The 26,708-nt window shown below is 53.1% G+C and overlaps 2 protein-coding genes across 4 annotated transcripts; both read left to right on the forward strand.

The window, feature by feature from the left end:
• The first annotated feature begins 662 nt into the window (after positions 1-662).
• Positions 663-3,500, forward strand: S1PR5 (sphingosine-1-phosphate receptor 5). Its single transcript, XM_010349679.3, has one exon. It carries the CDS (start codon positions 663-665, stop codon positions 1,857-1,859), a length of 1,197 nt encoding a protein of 398 aa, XP_010347981.3. The 3' UTR covers positions 1,860-3,500.
• Positions 3,501-12,384: 8,884 nt separating this feature from the next.
• On the forward strand, positions 12,385-25,533 carry KEAP1 (kelch like ECH associated protein 1). Of its 3 annotated transcripts, none has more exons than XM_039466240.2 (6): positions 12,385-12,466; positions 15,179-15,864; positions 19,154-19,839; positions 21,668-21,873; positions 22,153-22,329; positions 24,847-25,533. In XM_039466240.2, exons 2-6 carry the CDS (start codon positions 15,226-15,228, stop codon positions 25,011-25,013), a joined length of 1,875 nt encoding a protein of 624 aa, XP_039322174.1. In that variant the 5' UTR covers positions 12,385-12,466; positions 15,179-15,225; the 3' UTR covers positions 25,014-25,533. The 3 variants fall into 3 exon arrangements, with proteins under 3 accessions (XP_039322174.1, XP_039322173.1, XP_039322175.1); XM_039466239.2 differs by lacking the exon at positions 12,385-12,466 and adding an exon at positions 12,799-12,874; XM_039466241.2 differs by lacking the exon at positions 12,385-12,466 and adding an exon at positions 12,901-13,118.
• The last annotated feature ends 1,175 nt before the right edge of the window (positions 25,534-26,708 follow it).

A 26,708-nucleotide genomic window follows, 5' to 3' on the forward strand; every position in this document is an offset into this window, starting at 1 on the left:
TCCTGGGCCTCAAGCAATCCGCTGGCCTCTGCCTCCCAAAGTGCTGGGATTACAGGAGTAAGCTACCACACCCAGCTCTGTGTGTGTGTGTGTGTGTGTGTGTGTGTGTGTGTGTGTGTGTGTATTTGTTTGTTGAGACAGAATCTTGCTCTTTCACCCAGGCTGGAGTGCAGTGGTGCAATCTCAGCTCACTACAACCTTCCTCTCAAATGATTTTCTGCCTCAGCCTCCTGAGTAGCTGGGATTACTGGCATGCACTACCATGCCCAGCTAATTTTTGTGTTTTTAGTAGTGATGATGTTTTGCCATGTTGGCCACTGTGGTCTCCAACATCTGACCTTAGGTAATCCACCTTCCTCGGCCTCCCAAAGTGCTAGGATTACAGGCGTGGGCCACCCCGTCCAGCCATGAGTGTGTTATAGTGTCCCTTTTTTTTTCGAGACTGTATGTCACCTTTTCCCCTTGTGATATTATTTGTGTGTCCGTCTGTCTCCACGGACTCTATTCCTCCATCCTGAACTCCTGTTGGGCCCCATGTGTGGGGGGTGATGGTGAGGGAGTAGGACCCCTTTCCCACGGCTTAGCCGGCTGCCGAGACTGCTCACGGGGACGGCGGGCTAACACCGTGTCCTGCCTCTCCACAGCCTTGGGGCGCGCGGCCCATGGAGTCGGGGCTGCTGCGGCCGGCACCGGTGAGCGAGGTCATCGTCCTGCATTACAACTACACCGGCAAGCTCCGCGGTGCACGCTACCAGCCCGGGGCTGGCCTGCGCGCCGACGCCGTGGTGTGCCTGGCGGTGTGCGCCTTCATCGTGCTAGAGAATCTGGCTGTGCTGTTGGTGCTCGGACGCCACCCACGCTTCCACGCGCCCATGTTCCTGCTCCTGGGCAGCCTCACATTGTCGGATCTGCTGGCCGGCGCTGCCTACGCTGCCAACATCCTGCTGTCGGGGCCGCTCACACTGCGACTGTCGCCTGCGCTCTGGTTCGCGCGGGAAGGAGGCGTCTTCGTGGCACTCGCGGCATCCGTGCTGAGCCTCCTGGCCATCGCGCTAGAGCGTAGCCTCACCATGGCGCGCAGGGGGCCGGCACCCGCCGCCAGTCGGGGACGCACGCTGGCTATGGCAGCCACGGCCTGGGGCATGTCGCTGCTCCTCGGGCTCCTGCCGGCGCTGGGCTGGAACTGCCTGGGTCGCCTGGACGCCTGCTCCACAGTCCTGCCGCTCTACGCCAAGGCCTACGTGCTCTTCTGCGTGCTGGCCTTCGTGGGCATCCTGGGCGCGATCTGTGCGCTCTACGCGCGGATCTACTGCCAGGTGCGCGCTAACGCGTGGCGCCTGCGGGCCCGGCCCGGAACTGCCGGGGCCACCTCGACCCGGGCGCGTCGCACGCCGCGCTCGCTGGCCCTACTCCGCACGCTCAGCGTGGTGCTCCTGGCTTTTGTGGCGTGTTGGGGCCCCCTCTTCCTGCTGCTGTTGCTCGACGTGGCGTGTCCCGCGCGCGCCTGTCCTGTGCTCCTGCAGGCCGATCCCTTCCTGGGATTGGCTATGGCCAACTCACTTCTGAACCCCATCATCTACACTCTCACCAACCGCGACCTGCGTCACGCGCTCCTACGCCTAGTCTGCTGCGGCCGCCACCCCTGCGGCCGAGGCCCGGGTGGCTCCCGGCAGTCCGGGAGCGCGGCTGAGGCTTCCGGGGGCCTGCGCCGCTGCCTGCCCCCGGGCCTGGATGGGAGCTTCAGCCGCTCGGAGCGCTCGTCGCCTCAGCGCGACGGGCTGGACACCAGCGGCTCCACAGGCAGCCCCGGTGCGCCCACAGTCGCCCGGACCCTGGTACCAGAACCGGCTGCAGACTGACACCCGCGGCCCACGACTGTCCTCCCAAGTTTTACAGACTTTTTCTTTTTATATAAAGGAATGTGTAGGGAATGCAGCCGAAGGTGCAGTAGGAAAAGAGGCAGGGGAAATGTGTTGGTGGAGCGACACCCCGCAGCAGTGAACAGACAAACATCTGTGCCCTAGCGGAACTGACGCTCTGCTTGGGAACACAGAAAAGAACTCGGTGACGAGATAATGGAGATAATTCCAGTGACCACACCGAAATGGCGATGGTGGTCAGGGAAGGCCTCTCTGTAGCGCTGGTGACTTGTGATGTGAGCTGAGACCTCTGTCCTGGGAAGACCAAATGAAAAGGCATTTCTGAGCCGGGCGCGGTGGCTCACCCCTGTAATCCCAGCACTTTGGGAGGCTGAGGCGGGCAGATCACCTGAGGTAGGGAGTTAACCAGCAGGAGTTAGAGACCAGCCTGACCAACAAGGAGAAACCCTGTCTCTACTAAAAAGACATAAAATAAGCCAGGCGTGGTGGCGCATGCCTATAATCATAGCTACTCAGGAGGCTGAGGCAGGAGAATCCCTTGAACCCAGAAGGCAGAGGCTGCAGTAAGCAGAGATTCCGCCATTGCACACCAGCCTGGGCAACAAGAGAGAAACTCCGTTTAAAAAAAAAAGAAAGAGGCCGGGTGCGGTGGCTCAAGCCTGTAATCCCAGCACTTTGGGAGGCCGAGGTGGGTGGATCACGAGGTCAAGAGATCGAGACCATCCTGGTCAACATGGTGAAACCCTGTCTCTACTAAAAATACAAAAAATTGGGCCGGGCGCGGTGGCTCAAGCCTGTAATCCCAGCACTTTGGGAGGCCGAGGCGGGTGGATCACGAGGTCGAGAGATCGAGACCATCCTGGTCAACATGGTGAAACCCCGTCTCTACTAAAAATACAAAAAATTAGCTGGGCATGGTGGCTCGTGCCTGCAATCCCAGCTACTCAGGAGGCTGAGGCAGGAGAATTGCCTGAACCCAGGAGGCGGAGGTTGCCGTGAGCCGAGATCGCGCCATTGCACTCCAGCCTGGGTAACAAGAGTGAAACTCAGTCTCAAAAAAAAAAAAAGAAAGAAAGAAAGAAAGAGAAAGCATTTCCGGAAGAGGGAATGGCATTCACAAAGGCCCTGAGGCTAAAATGCCCCATGTATTTTAAGAAATGCAGGGATGCCGGTGTGCCTGAGGCAGGGGTGGAGGGGAGAATGGGCGGAGACAAGGAGCTGAAGGAGTAGTTCCCAAAGGGCCTTGTGGGTGACACAGAGGACTTCCCTTTTGCTCTGAGTGAGGTGGGAGCCATAGAAGTTTCTAAGCAGAGGAGAGACTTGCGCTGATTCAGGTGATGAAAGGTGTCTTGTGGCCTCCATGGGAGGGTGGAAGCCAGAGAAGCTGAAGAGGGGCTGCAGTGAGCCACAGGAACAATGATGGAGATTCCAGTTATGCCTAGACCCCGAAGATGCCAGATAGATTTTAGAGGCAGCAGATAGAATTACTGAGGAATTCAGTGTAAGAGGGGGATAAAGCTGATAAGGACAATGCCAACCGTGGGACATCCCCAAATTTGACTCTGGGAGATTCAGCCAAATCCTATCTGGTAATAAAATTTCTTTTTTCTTTTTCTTTTCTTTCTTTTTTTTTTTTTTGAGTCAAGGTCTTGTGCTCTGTCACCCATGCTGGAGTGCAATGGCACAATTATTGCCCACTGCAGCCTGGAACTCCTAGGATCAAGCCTGGAGTTCCTGCTTCAGCCTCCCTAGTAGCTGGGACTACAGGTGTGCACCACCATGCCCAGCTAATAAAATTTCTTCAAATGCAACAAAATTTCTTCAAATTTAGTAGAAATGGGGTTTTAGCATATTAGTTCATTTTTAAAAAAAGATAATAGGCTGGGCGAGGTGTCTCACGCCTGAAACCCCAGCACTTTGGGAGGCCGAGGTGAGTGGATCACCTGAGATCAGGAGTTTGAGACCAGCCTGGCCAACATGGTGAAACCCCATCTCTACTAAAAATACAAAAATTAGCCAGGTGTGATTGGGTCTCAGAAAAAAAAAAGATAACTATTAGGCCAGACACAGTGGCTCACACCTGTAATCCCAAAACTTTGGGAGGCTGAAGCAGGAGGATCGCCTGAGGCCGAGAGTTTGAGATCAGCCAGAGCAACATAGTTAGACCTCATTTCTACAAAAACTTTAAAATTTTAGGTAGGTAGTTGTGGTTATGCATGCCCATAGTCACAGCTGCTGGGGAGGCTGAGGGAGGAGGATTTCTGGAACCCAAGAGCTCAAGGCTGCAGTGACCTATTTTTGGATCACTGCACTCCAGCCTGGGTGACAAAGAGAAATCCTGTCTCAAGAAAACAAAATAAGAGGTTACTTGGTTTCTTTTTTATTCCTTGAGACAGAGCCTCACTTCTTCACCAAGGCTAGAGCACAGTGGCGTGATCTCAGCTCATTGCAACCTCTGCCTTCCCAGTTCAAGCGATTCTCCTGCCTCAGCCTTCCAAGTAGGTATGAGCCACCATGCCCGGCTAATTTTTGTATCTTTCATAGAGATGGGGTTTTACCATATTGGTCAGGCTGGTCTTCAACTCCTGACCTTGTGATCTGCCCACCTTGGCCTCCCAAAGTATTGGGATTACAGACATGAGCAACCCCACCCACCTCTTTTTTGGTTTCTTTTTGAGACAGGATGTTGCTCTGTTGCCCAGGCTGGAGTGCACTGGGATAATCGCGTCTCACTGCAGCCTTAAACACCTGGGCTCAAGTGATCCTCTTGCTTCAGTCCCCCCAGTAGCTGGGGCTACTGGTGCACCACACCAAACTAATGTTTTGAATTTTTTCCTAGAGATGATTTCTCACTATGTTGCTCAGGCTGGTCTCAAACTCCTGGGCTCAAGCAACCCGCCTTGGTCTCCGAAAGTGCTGGGATACAGGCCGGGCATGGTGGCTCACCCCTGTAATCCCAGCACTTTGGGAGGCCAAGGCAGGCAGATCTCTAGAGCTCAGGCGTTTGAGACCAGTTGGGCCAACATGGTGAAACTCTGCCTCTACTTAAGAAAATTAAGGCTGGGCGCGGTGGCTCAAGCCTGTAATCCCAGCACTTTGGGAGGCCGAGGCGGGTGGATCACGAGGTCGAGAGATTGAGACCAACCTGGTCAACATGGTGAAACCCCGTCTCTACTAAAAATACAAAAAATTAGCTGGGCATGGTGGTGCGTGCCTATAATCCCAGCTACTCAGGAGGCTGAGGCAGGAGAATTGCCTGAACCCAGGAGGCGGAGGTTGCGGTGAGCCGAGATCGCGCCATTGCACTCCAGCCTGGGTAACAAGAGCAAAACTCCATCTCAAAAAAAAAAAAAAAAAGAAAATTAGCTGGGCATGGAGGCGCATACCTGTAGTACCAGTTACTCAGGAGTCTGAGGCAGGAGAATCACTTGAACCCAAGGAGGCTGGAGGTTGCAGTAAGTTGAGATTGTGCCACTGCACTCCAGCCTGGGCCCCAGAGCAAGAACATGACTCAGAAAACAGCAACAACAGCAAAACCACAGTGCTAGGATACACAGTGTTAGCCTCTACGCCCGGCCTAAAATAAGAATTCATTTTGCCTGGCTAGTCCTCTGCACAGGTCTGGGACACACCTATTTTTCAGCCTTACAGCAACCTTGCAAGGTAGGTTTCTTAATCCCCATTAGAGAGATGAGGAAATTCCAGACAGTGAGTACCTTGTCCCAGTGTCTAAGCCAGGATTTTAGCCTAAGCTTCAGGCCCCAGGAGGCCCGGGCCTGGTATCTGGCCCCTCCAGATGGGTCTGGCCAGGCCCACAGTCCCTCCCACGGGGGTCTGCATTCTCGACTGGAACGATGCCAGGGCGACTTGTGCCCATAAAAGGCTCCAGATGCACTGGCCCCAGCCCCGGGCGTGTCCCCAGGGACATTCTTGACCCCTGCACAGCTGGATGGGTCCCGGGGCCTGGTCGGGGGTGTCTGGCTTCAGGTCCCAACTGCAGCGCTCCACCTTCCGGGAGACTTCGGAACTGCAGGCAGCCGTGAAACCCGGTGTTTTGAGGACCCCTGACCCAGACTGGGGGAACCCCAAGTCCCTGCTGGCCACGCTCAGAGTGCCCCTGGAGGCCACACACATGGGAAACCAACCAGTTGGAACACAGGCACACTCGATCATTAGTTTTCTACAAAATTTTAAAAGCACCCAGTTTGGGCAGGCGCAATGGCTCACGCCTGTAATCCCGGCACTTTGGGAGGCTGAGGTGGTTGGATCACTTGAGTTCAGGAGTTAGAGACCAGCCTGGCCAACAGGTGAAACCCTGTCTCTTCTTAAAACATAACATTAGCCAGGCATGGTGGCGAGCCACTTGTAATTCCAGCTACTTGGGAGGCTGAAGCAGGAGAATCACTTGAACTTGGGAGGCAGAGATTGCAGTGAGCTGAGACTGCAGTGAGCCAAGATTGCACTAGGTCTCCTAGTGGAGACCTACTGCATCTCATAAAACAAAAAAGCACCCAGTTTCCCTTCCTTGCGGCGATCATAGTGGGATACCTGGGGGCCTTCCAGAGCTAGTCTGTGGATTCGCCTTGCCAAAATGAAATGTAAATACGCCTCCTGTCTTTTTGCACAAACTGATCGCTGTTCTGCATGTTGTTTTGTTGACTTAATAATATACCTTGATCGGACATGCTGGCTCATGCCTGTAATCCCAGCACTTTTGGGGGCTGAGGCAGAAGGATCGTTTAAGTCCAGCACTTGGAGACCAGCCTGAATAACATAGGGAGATCCAGTCCCTAGCAACGATGTAAAAATCATCCAGGCGGCTGGGCGAGGCGGCTCATGCCTATAATCCCAGCACTTTGGGAGGCCGAGGCCAGAGGATTACTTGAGGCCAGGAGTTAGAGACCAGCCTGGCCAACACTGTGAAATTCTATCTCCACTAAAAATGCGAAAAATAGGCAGGGCCTGGTGGCTTACACCTGTAATTCCAACACTCTGGGAGGCTGAGGCCGGTGGATCACTTGAGGTCAGGAGTTTGAGACTAGCTTGACCAACATGGTGAAACCCTGCTTCTACTAAAAAAATACAAAATTAGCCAGGCATGGTGGCACATGCCCGTAATCCTAGCTACATGGGAGACTGAGGCAGGAGAATTGCTTAAACCCGTGGAGGTTGTGGTGAGCCAAGATCACGTCATTGCACTCTAGGCTGGGCAATAAGAGCAAAACTCCATCTCAGAAAAAAAAAAAAAGCAAAAAATATTTGGGCATTGTGGCGGGTGCTGCCTGTAGTCCCAGCTACTCATGAGGCTGAGGCATGAGAATTGCTTGAATCCAGGAGGCAGAGGTTGCAGTGGGCCGAGATCATTTCACTGCACTGCAGTCTGGGTAACAGGCCAAGACTGTCTCAAAAAAAAAAAAAAAAAAAAAAAAAAAAAAAAAAAAAAAAAGCCGGGCGCGGTGGCTCAAGCCTGTAATCCCAGCACTTTGGGAGGCCGAGGCAGGTGGATCACAAGGTCAAGAGATCGAGACCATCCTGGTCAACATGGTGAAACCCCGTCTCTACTAAAAATACAAAAAAATTAGCTGGGCATGGTGGCACGTGCCTGTAATCCCAGCTACTCAGGAGGCTGAGGCAGGAGAATTGCCTGAACCCAGGAGGCGGAGGTTGCGGTGAGCCGAGATCGCGCCATTGCACTCCAGCCTGAGTAACAAGAGCGAAACTCCGTCTAAAAAAAAAAAAAAAAAAAAAATCACACAGGTGTGGCGGCACATGCCTAGGGTCCCAGTAGCTGGGGAGGCTGGAGTGGGAGGATCACCTGAGCCTGGGAGGTAGAGGGTGCAGTGAGCTATGACTGCACAGGTGCACTCCAGCCTGAGTGACACAGCAAGACCTGCCTAAAAAAAAATTATATCTTGGAAAATATAGTACACCCACACATTTTCTTGTTTGTGTGAGACAGGATCTTCCTGTGTTGCCCAGGTTGGAGTGCAGTGGCAGAATTATAGTCCACTTCAGCCTCCACCTCCTGGGGTCAAGCAATACTCCTCCTGCCTCAGCCTCCTGTGTAGCTGGGACCAGAGGTCCCACACTACACCCGGCTCACAACTGCAGAGCTCACCGCCACGACACAGCTCACAAACACACCCGGCTAACTTAAAAAAATTTTGTGTATGTGGAGACGAGTTGTCCCTTTGTTGCTGAGGCTGGTCTCAAACTCCTGAATCCAAGTGATTCACCTGCCTCAGCCTCCCAAGTGCTGAGATTAGACAGAAACCACAGCGCCTAGCAATACCCACACATTGTGTGGATGTCTTGCTCTTGGTTGGCTTGGGCTGCATAACAAATACATTGGGTGGCTTCAGTCCCAGTAATTACTTTTGCCTAGTTCTGGAGAGTAGGAAGTCCAACATCAGAATACCAGCATGGGGCCGGGCACAGTGGCTCACGCCTGTAATCCCAGCACTTTGGGAGGCTCAGAAGGGCAGATCACCTGAGGTCGGGAGTTTGAGACCAGCCTGGCCAACATGGGGAAACCCCATCTCTACCAAAAAAAAAAAAAAAAAAAATTAGCCAGGCATGGTGGCAGGCGCCTGTAATCCCAGCTACTGGGGAGACTGAGGCAGGATAATTGCTCGAACCTGGGAGGCGGAGGTTGCTGTGAGCTGAGATGGCATCACTGCACTCCAGCCTGCGCCTGGGTGGCACAGCAAGACTCTGTCTCAAAAAAAAAAAAAAAGAATGTGAGCATGGTTGGGTTCTAGTGAGGGCTCTCTTCTGAGCATGCGGACAGCCAACTTCTCACTGTGTTCCCACATGCTGGGGAAAGAAAGAGAGAGTAGGCTGGTTGAGGTGGCTCACGCTTGTAATTCCAACACTTTGGGAGGCTGAGGCAGATGGATCAACTGAGGTCAGGAGTTTGAGACCCACTTGGCCAACATGGTGAAACCCCGTCCCTACTACAAATACAAAAAAACAGCTAATCCCATCATGAGGGCCCCATCTTCATGACCTCATCTAGACCTAATCACCTCCCAAAGGCCCATCTCCCAATAGCATTCCATTGAGGGTTAAGGCTGCAACACATGAAAAGGGGGTGGGGTGAACAATTCAGTCCATAGTACTTGTTCTTTTTTAACATTTAAAAAATGGAGGCCTGGAGGTCGGGTGTGGTGGCTCTCACCTGTAATCCTTGCACTATGGGAGGCCAAGGCAGGTGGATCACAAGGTCAGGAGATGGAGACCATCCTGGCTAACACAGTGAAACCCCGTCTCTACTAGAAATACAAAAAATTAGCCAGGCATGGTGACACGTGCCTGTAGTCCCAGCTACTTGGGAGGCTGAGGCAGAAGAGTCACTTGAACCTGGGAGGTGGAGGTTGCAGTGAGCCGAGATCACGCCACTGCACTCCAGCCTGGGTCACAGAGTGAGACTCCATCTCAAAAAAAAAAGCTAGGTGTGGTGGTGGGCACTTGTAATCCCAGCTACTCAGGAGGCTGAGGCAGGAGAATTGCTTGAACCCAGGAAGTGGAGGTTGCGGTGAGCCGAGATTGCGCCATTGCACTCCAGCCTGGGTAACAAGAGTGAAACTCTGTCTCAAAAAAAGAAAAGAAAAGAAAAAACTTAGCTGGGTGTGGTGGCATACACTTGTGGTCCCAGCTACTTAGGAGGTTGAGGCAGGAGAATCGCTTGAACCTGGGAAGTGGAGGTTGCAGTAAGGCAAGATCGCGCCACTGCACTCCAGCTTGTGTGGCAGAACGAGACTTCATCTCAAAAACAACAAAAAAAAGTCAGCTAGGTGTGGTAGTGAGTGACTGTAGGCCCAACTACTTGGGAGGCAGAGGCAGGAGGATCACTTGAGCCCAGGAGGTCAAGGCTGTAGTGAGCTATCATTGTGCCACCGCACTCCAGCCTGGGTGACAGAGCAAGACCCTGTCTCAAAAAAAGAAAAAAAAATGAAAAAAGAAAAATAAAAGTAAAAAATAGAAGATCTAGGTACATATCCATACAGTGCATGTGTGGCTCCTTTTAACTGGCTGCATAGTATTTCTCAGCAAGGATATGCCACCACTGATTAAGCCGGGGCTCTACAGAGGGCCTTGTGAATGGGATCCAGTCCTTTTGCCGTGATATGCATTACAATGCAATAAATGCGTGTGTACATGCCTCCTTCCGCCTGTATGTGTGCGAGTGCACCTTGGGTAAATCTTTATAAGCACCCGGCTCACTGCACCTGTAAGGTTTGATTTTGAGAGAGGAAGAGGTTGTCTTCCGCCACGTGCCGGGAGGGTGCTGGTTACCTCAGGCACTCCGCTTGTTCACGGATTATCTAGGGCGCCCCCTCAGGAGCTGTCTGGAACTGCAGCCACCCGCAGCAAGGATTTGGGGTACCGGGGGGTGGGGGGGACGCCACACCATAGTCCTACACGTGATACCTTCCAGACCCTAGGCCAGAACGTTGAATCTTTCAAATTCACCGCGCGGGCTCCAGAGGCCTAGGGTTTTCATTTATTATTCACTTACTTTAAATTTAGCAGGCCTCTGGACGCGGTGGCTCGCACCTGTAATCGCAGAACTTCGGAGGGCGAGGTTGGCCGATCGCGTGAACTCACGAGTTCGAGACCAACCTGGGCAACATGGCACATGGCGAAACCCCGTCTCTCTCTCTCTCTTTTTTTTTTCCTTTTGAGATGGAGTCTTGCTCTGTCTCCCCACTCACCACCACACCTGGCTAATTTTTTTGTATTTAATTAAGATGGGGTTTCACCGTTTTGGTCAGGCTGGTCTCGAACTCCTCCTGACCTCAATGTAAATAAATGTACATACATTTATTTAAAGGGTAACGTTACATCGTAAACGGTGTACATAACAAATCAGTTTCCTTAGCCATGAAAGAAAAATAGCAATCATGGGTGCCTCACACCTGCAATCCCAGCACTTTGGGAGGCCGAGGCAGCTCATCTGAGGTCGCGAGTTTGAGACCAGCCTGACCAACATGGTGAAACCCTGTCTCTACCGAAAATACAAAATTAGACGGGCATGGTGCCACATACCTGTAATCTCAACTACTCGGGAGGCTGGGGCAGGAGAATCACTTGAACCCGGGAAGTGGAGGTTGCAGTGAGCCGAGATGGTGCCGTTGCACTCCAGCCTGGGCAACAAGAGCAAAACTCCATTTCAAAATAGCATTCGCATTTAGTCTTAATGATAATCTGGCAGACAGATGCCATTATATTATTGCCTTTTACGAGAGGAAACTCAACCATAGAAAGTTAAGGAAACGCCCACCGGCAGAGTTGGTAATAGGAAAATCCAGGGTTTGAACCCCCCAAAAGCAGGTGCCACGCACCTCTTGATAGGAGGTAAATTGAATATAAAGACAGGGCAGGCTGGGCACAGTGGCTCACACGTGTAATCCCAACACTTTGGGAGGCTGAGACGGGCAAATCACCAAGTCAGAAGTTCGAGACCAGCCTGGCCAACATGGTGAAACCCGGTCTCCACTAAAAATACAAAAAATTAGCTGGGGGTGGTGGCGGGCGTCTGTAATCCCAGCCACTTAGGAGGCTGAGGCAGGAGAATCTCTTGAACATGGAGGCGGAGTTAGTGAGCCGAGAAAACCCCACTGTACTCCAGCCTGAGGGACAGTGCAAGACTCCGTTTCAATTAAAACACACACACACACACACACACACACACACACAAAACCAAGGAAAACCTGAGGCTAGGTGCAGTGCCTCACACCTGTAATCCCAGAATTTTGGGAGGCTGAGGAGAGGGGATCTCTTAAGTCCGGGTGTTCAAGACCAGCCTTGGCAACATTGCGAGACCCCGTCTCTACAGAAAAAAAAAAAAAAAATATTAGGCGGGCGTGGTGGCGTGTGTCTGTGGTCCCAGCTACTCAGGAGGCTGAGGTGGGAGGATCGCTTGGGGCCGGGAGCTCGAGGCTGTAGCGAGCGGTGATTGCGTCACTGCACTCCAGCCCGGGCGCGCAGACCAAAGCGAGACCTTGTTTCTAAAGGAAAAAAAAAAAAAGAAGAAAACCCAGGGAGGTAGATAATTTTCCCTAGATCTGCGGCCGACGGACCACGAGGCCTGTGCTGTGTGGTGTTAAAGGGAGAATAGCAGGTGGTGGCGCGCAGCCCCGCGAGTAAACGCCCGGGGACGAAACCGACAAAACCGGGCGACTGAAGGAACAGAGAGAGAGGGGCCTGGCTATGCGCCCCCGCCCATTGCCCCTCGCCAACGGGCGCCAGGCACCTGCGGGAAGGGCGGGGGAATCGCCGTTCCTTCCCCGCCGCGCCCTCTCCGCCTTCTCCCCGCCTCCTTTTCGGGAGTCCGGAGGCCGCTCCCCAATCGACGACCGAGACCCCGCAGGCCACGCAGCCCTGGAGCGGAGGACCCTTGACGGCGGAGGCGGCCGCGGGTCCCCTACTGCTAAGTTTAGGCAGGAATCGCCCGGACTGGGCCGCGGTCCCCGGGCTTCCCGGAAGCGCAGTGCGCGGGTGGCACCACAGTGCCTGGAGCTGCTGCGCGCCCCGGGCGTCCCCACCCCAGGGACCCCTACGGAGGCGACCCGAGGGCTTAGGTGAGCGTTCGGGCAGCAGCGGCGAGGAAGGGCGTCTACCCCATCCCCGGTGCGGGCCGGGGCGCGCGGGCCTGGAATTCGGGGTTCAGACTCCCAGCGACTCGGACCACGCGGCTAAGCGCGCCCAGCGCCGCGTTTCCCCGCCCCGCCGCCACGCCAAGCGCCGTGGTGGCCGCGCTGGGGCCGCGCAGCTCGGCGACAGCAGACGTGGGCGGGGGGTGGGGAGCGGCCCCTCCGCGGTTCCTACCGCCCGAGGCCAGGGCCCGGGGACTTTTATTGTGACACGGCGGGCGCCCGGCTCTGCTTAGTCATGGTGACCTGCGCGCGTTCCGCGCCTCCCCCACGCGCAGCGATGGAGGCGCCGGGGCTCGGGCGGCGGAGGCGGAGCCGGAGCGCGGCCATGGCGGGGTGAGTGAGGCGGGCTGTGCCCGGGCTGCGGGCGTCGCGGGCCGCGAGCGCCCCTGCGGTCAAACCCGGGGACCTGGAAACTGGGCGCCACGGCCCGGGGCGCCTCTGAGTTCCCGGCCCGGACTTGGAGGGCCAGCAGGGCGCGGCCTGGGTCCGATATTTTTGTTGGACGGCGCGAGTCTCTGGGTGGCCGAACGAGAGAACCCGGGAGGCGCGGCGCAGACGGAGGCTCGGGGGCTCCGGGGTGTGTGTGGGGGGGATTGACCTGCGTTCTGGGGTTGGCAGACAAGCGGCCGCGGCGGGGTCACTTCCTCGCTTCTCCGGGCCTGCTGGCGGCTCAGGAGGGGCATGCGCAGTCGCCCACTTGTCGCTTTGTAGGGTGGGGGAAGTGCCTGGTGCCCAAGGGGAATCGTTGACCGATTGGCCAAAGACCAAGAGGCAAGCCCAGGGCCTTGGCACCGGAGTGGGGCCGAGTGGCACCCAGGGAGTGTGGAGGAGGGCACTCAGGCAGGCCCGGTGGCACGGGCAGTTAGCCAGCCACCCGTTTACTAACCCCTTCGCAGTGCCAGGCCCCAGGCGTGAGGCACAAGAGAGGGTTGGCCAGACGCCGACCTACATAGGGCTCCCTGCTATTCAGGCGCTGGGGTTGGGGACCAGAGACAGTCGATCAACAAACAAGCAAAGGAGGTCATTTCAGTTCCTGACAAGTGCAGTGATGGCAATTTAACAGGGAAGAGGAGACTCTGAATTGAGCCCCAGAAAGAGGGGAGAACTTGCAGATCCGCTTGGGGGGCCACTTGGAGATCCCCCACACCTTTCAAAACATAACTCACGTCTGGGCACAGCAGCCTGTGCCTGTAATCCAAGCATTTTGGGAGGCCAGGAGTTTGAGACCAGCCTGGCCAACACGGTGAAACCCATCTCTACTAAAAATACAAAAAATATTAGCCCATCCTGGTTAGCGGGTGCCTGTAATCCCAGCTACTCAGGAGTCCGAGGTATGAGAATAGTTTGAACTTGGGAGGCAGAGATTGCAGTAAGTCAAGATCATGCCACTGCACTCCAGCTTGGGCAACACAGCAAGATTCTGTCTTGAAAAACAAAACACAAAACACAAAACTCATCTCCTGGCCCGCCAGGCTCCAGGGGTTTGCATGAAACCCTTCCTTAAGTCCTTAGCTCTCACTGCACTCCTTCCCAGTTCTCCAGATTGGCTGTCGCAGCCTCTGAGCCACTGCACTTGCTGTTCCCTCTGCCTGGAAGACTGCTCCCTGGCCTCCCACTTTATAGTAATTTTCATCTTTGTCTCAGCTCCAATCTCACCTTCTCAAAGAGACTTGCTCTGCTTGATTTAAAAAAAAAAAAAAAAACGAAAAACTGCACCCAAGGCCAGGCCTGAGGCAGGTGGATCACTTGAGGTCAGGAGTTCGAGACCAGCCTGGCCAACATGGTGAAACCCTGTCTCTACTAAAAATAAAACAATTAGCCAGGTATGGTGGCGTACCTTTGTAATCCCAGCTACTTGAGAGGCTGAGGCAGGAGGATCACTTCAATCCAGGAGGCAGAGATTGCGGTGAACTGAGATCGTGCCATTGCACTCCAGCCTGGGTGACAGAGTGAGACCCTTGTCTCAGAAAACAAAAACAAAAAGTAAAAAACAAACTGCACCCAATTCTCAGCCCATTGTAATGGCTAGTGCCTGTAATCCCGGCTACTCAGGAGACTGAGGTATGAGAATAGCTTGAATAGCTTGTCACAATGCTGTTGTAATTTTCTTTATGAAGCTAGATTTTGCTTAATTTATTATTGTTCCTCCCTGTAGTTGTTAGCTCCAGGAGGGTAGGATTTTTGTGTTTTGCTCACTGCTGTGTCTTCAGCACCCAGATCAGTGCCTGGCATACAGTTGAACGCCCAATAAATGGTGAGGCAAATGAAGGAATGAGCTTGACATGCTCTAGAAAGGGAAAGGCTACCAGATCACTTGAACAGAATGAGCGAAGGGAAGAGGTGGCAGGGGCCAATTGCATAGGGCTTTGCAGGCTGTTCAGGAGATCTGTTTTACTAGGTACTGTGGCAGGTGTTGGAGGATCCAGAGCAGGGGAGAGACAATGATGTCACCTGTGTTTTAAGATGAGCTCTTGGGCTGGTCCGGTCAAGGGGAAGTTTGCAAGTTTGCAAATAGACTCTGCTTCACCTACTTTGCAGGAAAACTGACCTAGGAATTGCTTTCTCTTACAAAAAGAGGTCCAGCAGGTGCTGGCCCAGCCCCAACCCCTGCCCCCTACCCTGTGCTCTCTCCCCCAGGGCCCTGAGTGCCAGAGGTGGTGGTGTTGCTTATCTGCTGGAACCCCATGCAGCCAGAACCCAGGCCTAGCGGGGCTGGGGCCTGCAGCAGATTCCTGCCCCTGCGGTCACAGTGCCCCGAGGGGGGAGGGGACGCAGTGATGTATGCCTCCACGGAGTGCAAGGCGGAGGTGACGCCCTCCCAGCATGGCAACCGCACCTTCAGCTACACCCTGGAGGATCATACCAAGCAGGCCTTCGGCATCATGAACGAACTTCGGCTCAGCCAGCAGCTGTGTGATGTCACCCTGCAGGTCAAATACCAGGATGCGCCAGCCGCTCAGTTCATGGCCCACAAGGTGGTGCTGGCCTCTTCCAGCCCTGTCTTCAAGGCCATGTTCACCAACGGCCTGCGGGAGCAGGGCATGGAGGTGGTGTCCATCGAGGGCATCCACCCCAAGGTCATGGAGCGCCTCATCGAATTCGCCTACACGGCCTCCATCTCCATGGGCGAGAAATGTGTCCTCCACGTCATGAATGGTGCTGTCATGTACCAGATCGACAGCGTTGTCCGTGCCTGTAGTGACTTCCTGGTGCAGCAGCTGGACCCCAGCAACGCCATCGGCATCGCCAACTTCGCTGAGCAGATTGGCTGTGTGGAGTTGCACCAGCGCGCCCGGGAGTACATCTACATGCATTTCGGGGAGGTGAGCAGGGGGCGGGGCTGGGGGTAGTGTCAGGGGAAGGACCAGGGATGGAGGAGTGTTCATCACTGTTTCCCATTGAGATATGAAGGCAGGAAACTGGAGAAAAAGGAGGTTCTGGGCTGGGCATGGTGGCTCACTTCTGCAGTCCCCACACTTTGGGAGGCTGAGGTGGGAGGATCGCTTGAGGCCAAGAGTTCAAGACCAGCTTGGGCAACATAATGAGACCCTGTCTGTAAACAAACAAACAAACAAACAAGAAACAACAGGGGCTGGGCTTGGTGGCTCACACCTGTAATCCCAGCACTTTGGGAGGCCAAGGCAGGTAGATCACCTGAGGTCAGGAGTTCAAGACCAGCCTGGCCAACATGGTGAAAACCCAACTCTACTGAAAATACAAAAATTAGCTTGGCGTGGTGGTACACCTGTAGTCCCAGCTGCTTGGGAGGCTGAGGCAGGAGAATCTCTTGAACCTGGGAGGTGGAGGTTGCAGTGAGCCGACATCGAGCCACTACACTTCAGTCTGGGTGACAGAGTGAGATGCAGTCTCAAAAAAAACAAAACAACTGGAGTTCTGAGTTGTCTACATATGTGGGAAGACTTGTGAACAACTGGGGGATGTGAGGTCGTCTTGGGTCTCTGGGCTCCCTGGTTTCTCTGGGGTCAAAGGTGGGGACAGAATGCAGTGAAAAGCAGCCAAATCCTGGGCAACCCAGCCTTTTGGGCAGTCAGCAAATGTTTATTAGACACCCATGACAGGCTGCAAGCTGCAAGTCTGAACCTTAGTCATGTTTTCTTTGGTGCACAAAATTTCCTTACACTGTTTTTGGTTTCATTTTCATTTCTCAGTGAAGGAAGTTATAGAAATTGACAAGAGGGGGCCAGGCTCTGTGGCTCAGGTCTGTAATCCCAGCACTTTGGGAGGCTGAGGCAAGCGGATCATTTGAGGTCAGGAATTGGAGGTCTCCCTGACCAACATGGTTATACCCCATCTTGTCCGAGTGCCGTGGCTCATGCCTATAATCTCAGCACTTTGGGAGGCTGAGGCAGGTCGATCACCTGAGGTCAGGAGTTTGACACCAGCCTGACCAATAGGGTGAAACCCCATCTCTACCAAAAATACAAAAAAGGAAAATTAGCCAGGCATGCTGGCATTTGACTGTAGTCCCTGCTACTTGGGAAGCTGAGACAGGAGAATCCCTTGAACCTGGGAGGTGGATGTTGCAGTGAGCCAAGATTGTACCATTGCACCCAAGCCTGGGAGACAGAGCGAAATTCCTTCTCAAAAAAATAAACTCAGAAAAAATAAGTTACATATTTTATTTTTTAAAGATGGGGTTTCACCATGATGGCCAGGCTGGTCTTGAACTCCTGACCTCAGGTGATCCACCCACCTTGGCCTCCCAAAGTTTTAGGATTACAGGCGTGAGCCACCACGCCCAGCCCTGTAAGTAACATATTCTTAGAGTTCAAAAACCGGCCTCTGTTTTTGCTTTTAAGACAGGGTTTTGCTTTGCTGCTCAGGCTGGAGTGCAGTGGCACGATTATAGCTCACTGCAGCCTTAAATTTCTGGGCTCAAACGATCTTCCCACTTCAGCCTCCCGAGCCACTGGGACTACAGGTGTGTGCTACCACACCCAGCTCATTTTTGTATTTTTATGGTAAAGATGGGGTTTCACCACGTTGGCCAGGCTGGTCTTGAACTCCTGACCTCAAGTGATTCACCTGCCTTGACCTCCCAAACTGCTGGGATTACAGACGGGAGCCACTGCACCCAGCCTTGTTGTTTTTTGATGTGGGATCTCACTTTGTTGCCTGGGCTGGTCTCGAACTCTTAAGCTCAAATGATTCTCCTACCTCAGCCTCCTGAGTAGCTGGGATTACAAGTATGCATCACCGCCGGGCTCAGTGGCTCAAGCCTGTAATCCCAGCACTTTGGGAGGCCGAGGCGGGTGGATCATGAGGTCAGGAGATCGAGACCATCTTGGTCAACATGGTGAAACCCCATCTCTACTAAAAATACAAAAAAATTAGCTGGGCATGGTGGCACGTGCCTGTAATCCCAGCTACTCAGGAGGCTGAGGCAGGAGAATTGCTTGAACCCAGGAGGCGGAGGTTGCGGTGAGCCGAGATCGTGCCATTGCACTCCAGCCTGGGTAACAAGAGCGAAACTCCGTCTCAAAAAAAAAGCAAAAACAGGTCGGGTGCGGTAGCTCACACACCTGTAATCCCAGCACTGTGGGAGGCTGGGATGGGTGGATCATGTAAGGTCAAGAGTTTGAGACAAGCTTGGCCAACATGGAGAAACCTCATCTGTACTAACAATACAAAAATTCCAGCCTGACCAACGTAGTGAAACCCCGTCTCTACTAAAAATAAATACAAGGCTGGGCGCAGTGGCTCACACCTGTAATCCCAGCACTTTGGGAGGCCAAGGCATGAGGATCACCTGAAGTTAGGGGTTTGAAACCAGCCTGGCCAACATGGAGAAACCCCATCTCTACTAAAAATACAAAAAAAATTAGCCAGGCATGATGGTAGGTGCCTGTAATCCCAGCTACTGGGGAATCTGAGGCAGGAGAATCACTTGAACCCAGAGTTTACAGTGAGCCGAGATTGCACTACTGGACTTCAGTCTGGGTGACAGTGAGACTGCGTCTCAAAATAAATAAATACCAAAAAAAAAAAAATGATCCAGGTGTGGTGGCACACTCCTGTAATCCTAGCTACTTGGGAGACTGAGGCAGGAGAATTGCTTGAATCCAGGAGGCGGAGGTTGCAGTGAACCAAGATTGCACCACTGCACTGCAGCTTGGGTGACAGAGCAAGACTCTGTATCAGAAAAAAAAAAAAAAAAAAAGGAAAAGAAAAAGAAAATTAGCTGGGCATGTTGGTGGGCACCTGTAATCCCAGCTACTTGGATGGCTGAGGTGGGAGAATAACTTGAACCTGGGAGGCAGAGGTTGCAGTGAGCAGAGATAGTGCCACTGCACTGCAGCCCGGGTGACAGAGTGAGACTGTCTCAAAAAACAACAAAAAGCAAATGATACTGCAGGGTACACCATCTATTGAGTCTTTGCCCATTTCCCTGAGGCCTGATGACATGCCTGGCACGTAGTATTAACTCATTTAATGGTCACAATGTATGCGGTTCCTATTATTCATATCCCCATTTAGCAGATGAGGAAGCCGAGACTCAGTGGCAGTGGTGAGCTACTTGTCCCCTGGGTCCTGCTTGGTGAGGGGTGGGGGCGATTTGGGAGTCAGCCTTCCCACTGTCGCCCTCTGCAGGTGGCCAAGCAAGAGGAATTCTTCAACCTGTCCCACTGCCAACTGGTGACCCTCATCAGCAGGGACGACCTGAACGTGCGCTGCGAGTCCGAGGTCTTCCACGCCTGCATCAACTGGGTCAAGTACGACTGCGAGCAGCGGCGCTTCTATGTCCAGGCGCTGCTGCGGGCCGTGCGCTGCCACTCGCTGACGCCGAACTTCCTGCAGATGCAGCTGCAGAAGTGTGAGATCCTGCAGTCGGACTCCCGCTGCAAGGACTACCTGGTCAAGATATTCGAGGAGCTCACCCTGCACAAGCCCACGCAGATGATGCCCTGCCGGGCGCCCAAGGTGGGCCGCCTGATCTACACCGCAGGCGGCTACTTCCGACAGTCGCTCAGCTACCTGGAGGCTTACAACCCTAGTGACGGCACCTGGCTCCGGTTGGCGGACCTGCAGGTGCCACGGAGTGGCCTGGCCGGCTGCGTGGTGGGCGGGCTGTTGTACGCCGTGGGCGGCCGGAACAACTCCCCCGACGGCAACACCGACTCCAGCGCCCTGGACTGCTACAACCCCATGACCAATCAGTGGTCGCCCTGCGCTCCCATGAGCGTGCCCCGCAATCGCATTGGGGTGGGGGTCATCGATGGGCACATCTATGCCGTCGGTGGCTCCCACGGCTGCATCCACCACAACAGTGTGGAGAGGTGAGTGGCAGGGCCGGGAGTGGGCTCTGAGGCTCCTGCTCCTGGCAGGTCCCGAGCTGCTGAGACCCGGGGATTCTTCCTGAGGCTGAGTGCCTGTCTCCTCTTTTTGTCTGCAGGGAGTGGAGGCCTCAGGATGAAGCTAAGTTCCTGAGAGAGTTCTAGTCAGTGACCTCAGATTCTTTGCCTGGGGCTGGGAAATGCTTAGGGGACTGACTGTCACAAACCCATATGGTTTCCTTTGTGTAGATCTGGGAAAAGTTCCCTCAGTTTGAGATAGTTGAGCCAGGCATCGTGGCTCATACCTGTAATCCAGGACTTTGGGAGGCTGAGGTGGGAGGATTGCTTCAGCCCAGGAGACTAGCCTGGGCAATATAGTGAGACCTTGTCTCTACCAAAAAAAAAAAAAATTTTTTTTTTTTTTTTTTTTTTGAGAAGTGTCTTGCTTTGCTACTCAGGCTGGAGTGCACTGGTGCCATCATGGGTCACTGCAGCCTCCACCTTCCAGGTTCAAGTGACTTTCCTGCCTCAGCCCCCCTGAGTAGCTGGGGGACTACAGGTACCTGCCACCATGCCTGGCTAATTTTTGTATTTCTTGTAGAGATGGGGTTTTGCCATGTTGGCCAGGCTGGTCTTCAACTCCTGTCCTCAAGGGATTCTCTCACCTCAGCCTCCCAAAGTGCTGGGATTACAGGTGTGAGCCACTAGGCCAGACCTAGTGAGCATCAACGAGTGATGCTGAATATGCCATTTCTCCTTTCTGAGATGTTATTTTATCATCTGTGAAGTGGGGGGATCTGGCTGAGCCCTTAGGGGGTCCATCAGATATGTTTTTAAACTTGAGCAGTTGATGGCTAGGAGGCTCAGTATCTTCATCTGGAAAATGGAGCTGCTGATACCTCAGTCCTTGGAGAATGACTGCAAGCATTAGTGTTTGAGGGTAGGTGGGCACAGTGGCGTGCACCTGTAGTCCCAGCTACTTAGGAGGCTGAGCCAGGAGGATCCCTGGAGCCCAAGGGTTTGAAGCTGCAGGCTGAGTGTGGTGGCTCATGCCTGTAATCCCAGCACTTTGGGAGGCTGAGGCAGGTGGATCACTTGAGGTTAGGAGTTTGAGACCAGCCTGGCCAACATGGCAAAACCCCATTTCTACTAAAAATACAAAAATCAAGCTGGGCGTAGTGGCTCACACTTGTAATCCCAGCACTTTGGGAGGCCAAGGCAGGTGGATCATGAGGTCAGGAGATCAAAACCCACCTGGCTAACACAGTGAAACCCCATCTCTACTAAAAATATAAAATTAGCTGGGCATTGTGGTGGACACCTCTAATCCCAGCTACTTCGAGGCTGAGGCAGAAGAATCAATTGAACCCGGGAGGTGGAGGTTGCAGTGAGCCAAGATCATGCCACTGCACTCCAGCACCTGGCTGATAGAGCTAGTCTCCATGTAAAAAAAAAAAAAAAAAAAAAAAATTAGCCGGGCAGGTGGTGGGTGCCTGTAATCCCAGCTGCTCGAGGCCAAGGCTGGAGAATCACTTGAACCCAGGAGGCGGAGGTCACAGTGAGCCGAGATCGCGCTGTTGCACTCCAGCCTGGGTGACGAGCAAAAACTCGCATCTCAAATAAAAAAATTTAAAAAATTAAGAAAAAAAAAAAGAAGAGTCTGAAGTTTCATTGAGCTGTGATGGTGCCACTGCACTCCAGCCTGGACAACAGAACAAGACCCTGTCTATTTAAGGGAAACAGAATAAGCAGGGTATCCGGCCCTTACTTAAGTATTCCACAAAGGTCAGCTATAATGGCCATTGTCACCATTGTTCTCACGCCCTTGCAGGTATGAGCCAGAGCGAGACGAGTGGCACTTGGTGGCCCCAATGCTGACACGAAGGATCGGGGTGGGCGTGGCCGTCCTGAATCGTCTGCTTTATGCCGTTGGGGGATTTGATGGGTCGAACCGCCTTAATTCAGCTGAGTGCTACTACCTAGAGAGGAACGAGTGGCGAATGATCACACCCATGAACACCATCCGGAGCGGGGCAGGTGCGTGAGGACGGCAGGGAGGGGAGTGACCAGGAACACCACCCCCTCATCATCCTGGGGTGAAACTGAGCCCGGCCTGGGAGAGACCCCCTGTTGTCACCCTCACCCTGGAGTACCCACAGAAGCACTGGATTCTGATGGAGTTCAAGCTTCTCTCCCTCCCCGCTTCATTTCTGAGGGTGAGAAGGTAGGGGAGAGAAGAAAAGTCTCCCTCAAGGAGGTGATGGCTGGGGTTCTTGAAGCCAGACCCCAGAATCACCTGTGCACGGTGTCCTTTAGGCGTCTGCGTCCTGCACAACTGTATCTACGCTGCCGGGGGCTATGATGGTCAGGATCAGCTGAACAGCGTGGAGCGGTATGACGTGGAAACAGAGACGTGGACGTTCGTAGCCCCCATGAAGCACCGGCGAAGTGCCCTGGGGATCACTGTGCACCAGGGGAGAATCTACGTCCTTGGTGAGGCCCTGGGGGTGGGGAAGAGTCCTGACTAGACTCATCTGTTGTGGACAGGTAGCTGCTTTTTCTTTTCTTTTTTTTTTTTTTTTTTTTTTTTTTGAGACGGAGTTTCGCTCTTGTTACCCAGGCTGGAGTACAATGGCGCGATCTCGGCTCACCGCAACCTCCGCCTCCTGGGTTCAGGCAATTCTCCTGTCTCAGCCTCCGGAGTAGCTGGGATTACAGGCACGTGCCACCATGCCCAGCTAATTTTTTGCACTTTAGTAGAGACGGGGTTTCACCATGTTGACCAGGATGGTCTCGATCTCTTGACCTTGTGATCCACCCGCCTCGACCTCCCAAAGTGCTGGGATTACAGGCTTGAGCCACTGCGCCCGGCCTTTTTCTTTTTTTTTTAAGAAACAGTGTCTCATGGCTGGGCAGGGTGGCTCACGCCTGTAATCCCAGCATTTTGGGAGGCCAAGGTCGGGGGCGGATCACAAGGTCGAAAGATCGACCATCCTGGCCAACATGGTGAAACCCCGTCTCTCAAAAAAAAAAAAAATTAAAAAGTAAAAAGGAGGCTGGGTGCGGTGGCTCAAGCCTGTAATCCCAGCACTTTGGGAGGCCGAGGCGGGCGGATCACAAGGTCAAGAGATGGAGACTATCCTGGCCAACATGGTGAAACCTTATCTCTACTAAAAAAAAAATTAGCGAGGCGTGGTGGTGTGTGCCTGTAGTCCCAGCTACTTGGGAGGCTGAGGCAGAAGAATTGCTTGAACCCAGGAGGTGGAGGTTGCAGTGAGCCGAGATTGTGCCACTGCACTCCAGCCTGGCACCTGGTGACAGAGTGAGACTCTGTCTCAAAAAAAAAAAAAAAAAAAAAAAAAGTGAAAAGGAAAGAAACAGGGTCTTGCTCTGTTGCCCAGGCTGGAGTGCAGTGATGTGATCACAGCTCACTGCAGCCTTAACCTCCTGGGCTCCAGCCATCCTCCTGTCTCAGCCTCCCAAGTATCAGGGACCACAGGCATGCACCCACCACACCTGGCTAATCTTATTTATTTTTATTTATTTATTTATTTTTATTTTCTTTTGTTGAGGAGTTTCATTCTTGTTACCTAGGCTGGAGTGCAATAGTATGATCTCAGCTCACTGCAACCTCCGCCTCCCGGGTTCAAGCAATTCTCCTGTCTCAGCCTCCCGAGTAGCTGGGACTACAGGTGCACGTCACCACACCTGGCTAATTTTGTATATTTAGTAGAGATGGGGTTTCTCCATGTTGGCCAAGCTAGTCTCAAACTCCTGACCTCAGGTGATCCACCTGCTTCGGCCTCCCAAAGTGTTGGGATTACAGGCGTGAGCCACTGTGCCCAGCCTTTATTTTACTTTTAAAAATTTTTATCTACTGGCTGGGCACGGTGGCTCAAGCCTGTAATCCCAGCACTTTGGGAGGCCGAGACGGGTGGATCACGAGGTCAAAAGATCGAGACCATCCTGGTCAACATGGTGAAACCCCGTCTCTACTAAAAATACAAAAAATTAGCTGGGCGTGGTGGCGCGTGCCTGTAATCCCAGCTACTCAGGAGGCTGAGGCAGGAGAATTGCCTGAACCCAGGAGGCGGAGGTTGCGGTGAGCCGAGATCACGCCATTGCACTCCAGCCTGGATAACAAGAGTGAAACTCCGTCTCAAAAAAAAAAAAAAAAAAAAAAAATTTTATCTATTAACTACTTTTGAGAGAAAGTCTCACTCTGGAGTGCAGTGGCACAACATTGGCTCATTGCAGTCTCCTCCCTGGTTTAAACGATTCTCCTATTTCCACCTCCCAAGTAGCTGGGATTATAGGCATGCGACACCAAGCCCAGCTAATTTTTGTACATTTTGTACATACGGGGTTTCACTGTGTTGTCCAGGATAGTCTCGAACTCAGGTGATCTGCCTATCTCAGCCTCCAAAGTGCTGAGATTGCAGTCATGAGCCACCATGAGCAGCCTATTTTTATTTATTTGGAGACAGGGTCTTACTTTGTCACCCAGGCTGGAGTATAGTGGTGCAATCTCTGCTCACTGCAATCTCGGCCTCCCAGGCTCAACTGTTCCTCCCCACCTCAGCCTCCCTAGTAGCTGGGACTACAAGCGAGCACCACCATGCCTGGCTAAATTCTTGTCTTTTTTTGTAGAGACAGGGCTTCACCATGTTGCCCAGGCTGGTCTCAAATGACTGGACTCAAGTGATCCACCCGCCTCAGCCTCCCAAAGTGCTGGGATTACAGGCCTGAGCTACCATGCCTGGCCTTTTTTTTTTTTTTTTTTTTTTTTTTTAGTAAGAGACTAGGGTTTTGCTATGTCGCCCTGGCTGGCCTTGAACTCCTGGCCTCAAGCAATCCTCCCGCCTCAGCCCTGCAAAGTGCTGGGATTATAGGTGTGAGCCACCATGCCCAGCCTGCTTTTGTATCTTGCAGCTGCTTCTCCCTCTTTCTGTCCCCCACTCTTGGATATGGCGTGACAGGTGGTGACTGTCCCTTCTGTTCTCCCTATAGGAGGCTATGATGGTCACACGTTCCTGGACAGTGTAGAGTGTTACGACCCAGACACAGACACCTGGAGCGAGGTGACCCGAATGACATCAGGCCGGAGTGGGGTGGGCGTGGCTGTCACCATGGAGCCCTGTCGGAAGCAGATCGACCAGCAGAACTGTACCTGTTGAGGCACTTTTGTTTCTTGGATGAAAACACAGTCCAATGGGGAATATCGTTGTTTTTGTACAAAAACCGGGACTAAAAGAAAAGACGGCACTGCAAATAACCCATCCTCCGGGAAGGGAGGCCGGGATGCCTCAGTGTTAAAATGACATCTCAAAAGAAGTCCAAAGCAAGAACCATGTGGCCCTCAGCAGAGCCCCAGGAGTGTCCAAGACAGCCTGGCTGGGAAAGGGGGTGTGGGAAGAGCAAGCTTTCAGGAGAGAGGCCCCCAAACCCTCTGCCCAGCAGTAGGCCTGGGTCCGACCCACTCCAGCAGCCATCACCTTGTGATTTGTTATTGGATACCTGGGAGGGTTCCAAGGGGGGCCTCTAGGCGAGGCCCCCTCTGGAAATACAGTTCCCAGGGATGGACCTGTATATAGAAGCCACCAAATGGCATTTCCCTGGACAGTTATTTTGTTGATAAGTAACCCTGTAATTTTCCAAGGAGAATAAAGAACAGACTAACTAGTGTCTTTCACCCTGGCTCTCGGCTGAAGGTCTGAAACCCGGAGACAGAAAGGGCTCTTCTCCTGAAATACACTTCTCTTTGACTTAGGGCTGGTAATTGAAACCGGTCTGGAATCTTTACCCATCGAATTTTGATATGTAGGGCATCTTTCTCCCCATCAGCAAGCCACACAGTTGTCCTTCAGTTTCAGCTGCCTTGGAAGACAAAGGAGCTAATTCCTTATGACATCTCCACATCTCCTAGGGCTCCCCAAAGTCAATTTCTTTTTTTTTGAGACAGAGTTTCACGCTTGTTGCCCAGGCTGGAGTGCAATGGCTCAATCTTGGCTCACTGCAACCTCCGCCTCCTGGGTTCAAGCGATTCTCCCGCTTCAGCCTCCTAAGTAGCTGGGATTACAGGAACCCAACATCATGCCCAGCTAATTTTGTATTTTTAGTAGAGACAGGGTTTCTCCATGTTGGTCAGGCTGGTCTTGAACTCCTGACCTCAGGTGATCTGCCCACCTCAGCCTCCCAAAGTGCTAGGATTACAGGCATGAGCCACCACGTTCGGTCATTTTCGTTTTTTTTTTGTTTTTTTTTTGTTTTTGAAACGGAGTTTCGCTCTTGTTACCCAGGCTGGAGTGCAATGGCGCGATCTCGGCTCACCGCAACCTCCGCCTCCTGGGTTCAGGCAATTCTCCTGCCTCAGCCTCCTGAGTAGCTTGGATTACAGGCATATGCCACCATGCCCAGCTAATGTTTTTGTATTTTTAGTAGAGACGGGGTTTCACCATGTTGACCAGGATGGTCTCGATCTCTTGACCTTGTGATCCACCCGCCTCGGCCTCCCAAAGTGCTGGGATTACAGGCTTGAGCCACCGCGCCTGGCCTCATTTTCGTATTTTTAGTAGAGACAAGGTTTTGCCATGTTGGCCACGCTGGTCTCAAACTACTGACCTCAGGTGATCTGCCCAACTCAGCCCACAAAATGCTGTGCCTGGCCGATACCTTGTTTAAAACAAAAAAAAAAGTTTAGCCAATTCAATTAAGCAATTTTTGTATCAGCTGTTTCTTTTTTTTCTTTCTTTTTTTGAGACAGTCTCATCTGTCACTCAGACTGGAGTGTAGTGGGGTGGTCACGGCTCACTGCATCCTCAACTTAACTGTAATGAGGAAATCCTCCCAGCTCAGCCTCTTGAATAGCTGGG

Source organism: Saimiri boliviensis, chromosome 14 (genome assembly GCF_048565385.1).
Source record: "Saimiri boliviensis isolate mSaiBol1 chromosome 14, mSaiBol1.pri, whole genome shotgun sequence".
NCBI lineage: Eukaryota > Metazoa > Chordata > Mammalia > Primates > Cebidae > Saimiri > Saimiri boliviensis.

Bases quoted from the DNA above. Each gene is read 5' to 3' on its own strand.
- KEAP1 (XM_039466240.2), top strand. From the start codon at position 15,226: ATGCAGCCAGAACCCAGGCCTAGCGGGGCTGGGGCCTGCAGCAGATTC. The intron at 19,840-21,667 runs GTGAGTGGCAGG...ACGCCCTTGCAG, and splicing joins CACCACAACAGTGTGGAGAG to GTATGAGCCAGAGCGAGACG. The intron at 22,330-24,846 runs GTGAGGCCCTGG...TTCTCCCTATAG, and splicing joins GGGGAGAATCTACGTCCTTG to GAGGCTATGATGGTCACACG.
- S1PR5 (XM_010349679.3), top strand. From the start codon at position 663: ATGGAGTCGGGGCTGCTGCGGCCGGCACCGGTGAGCGAGGTCATCGTC.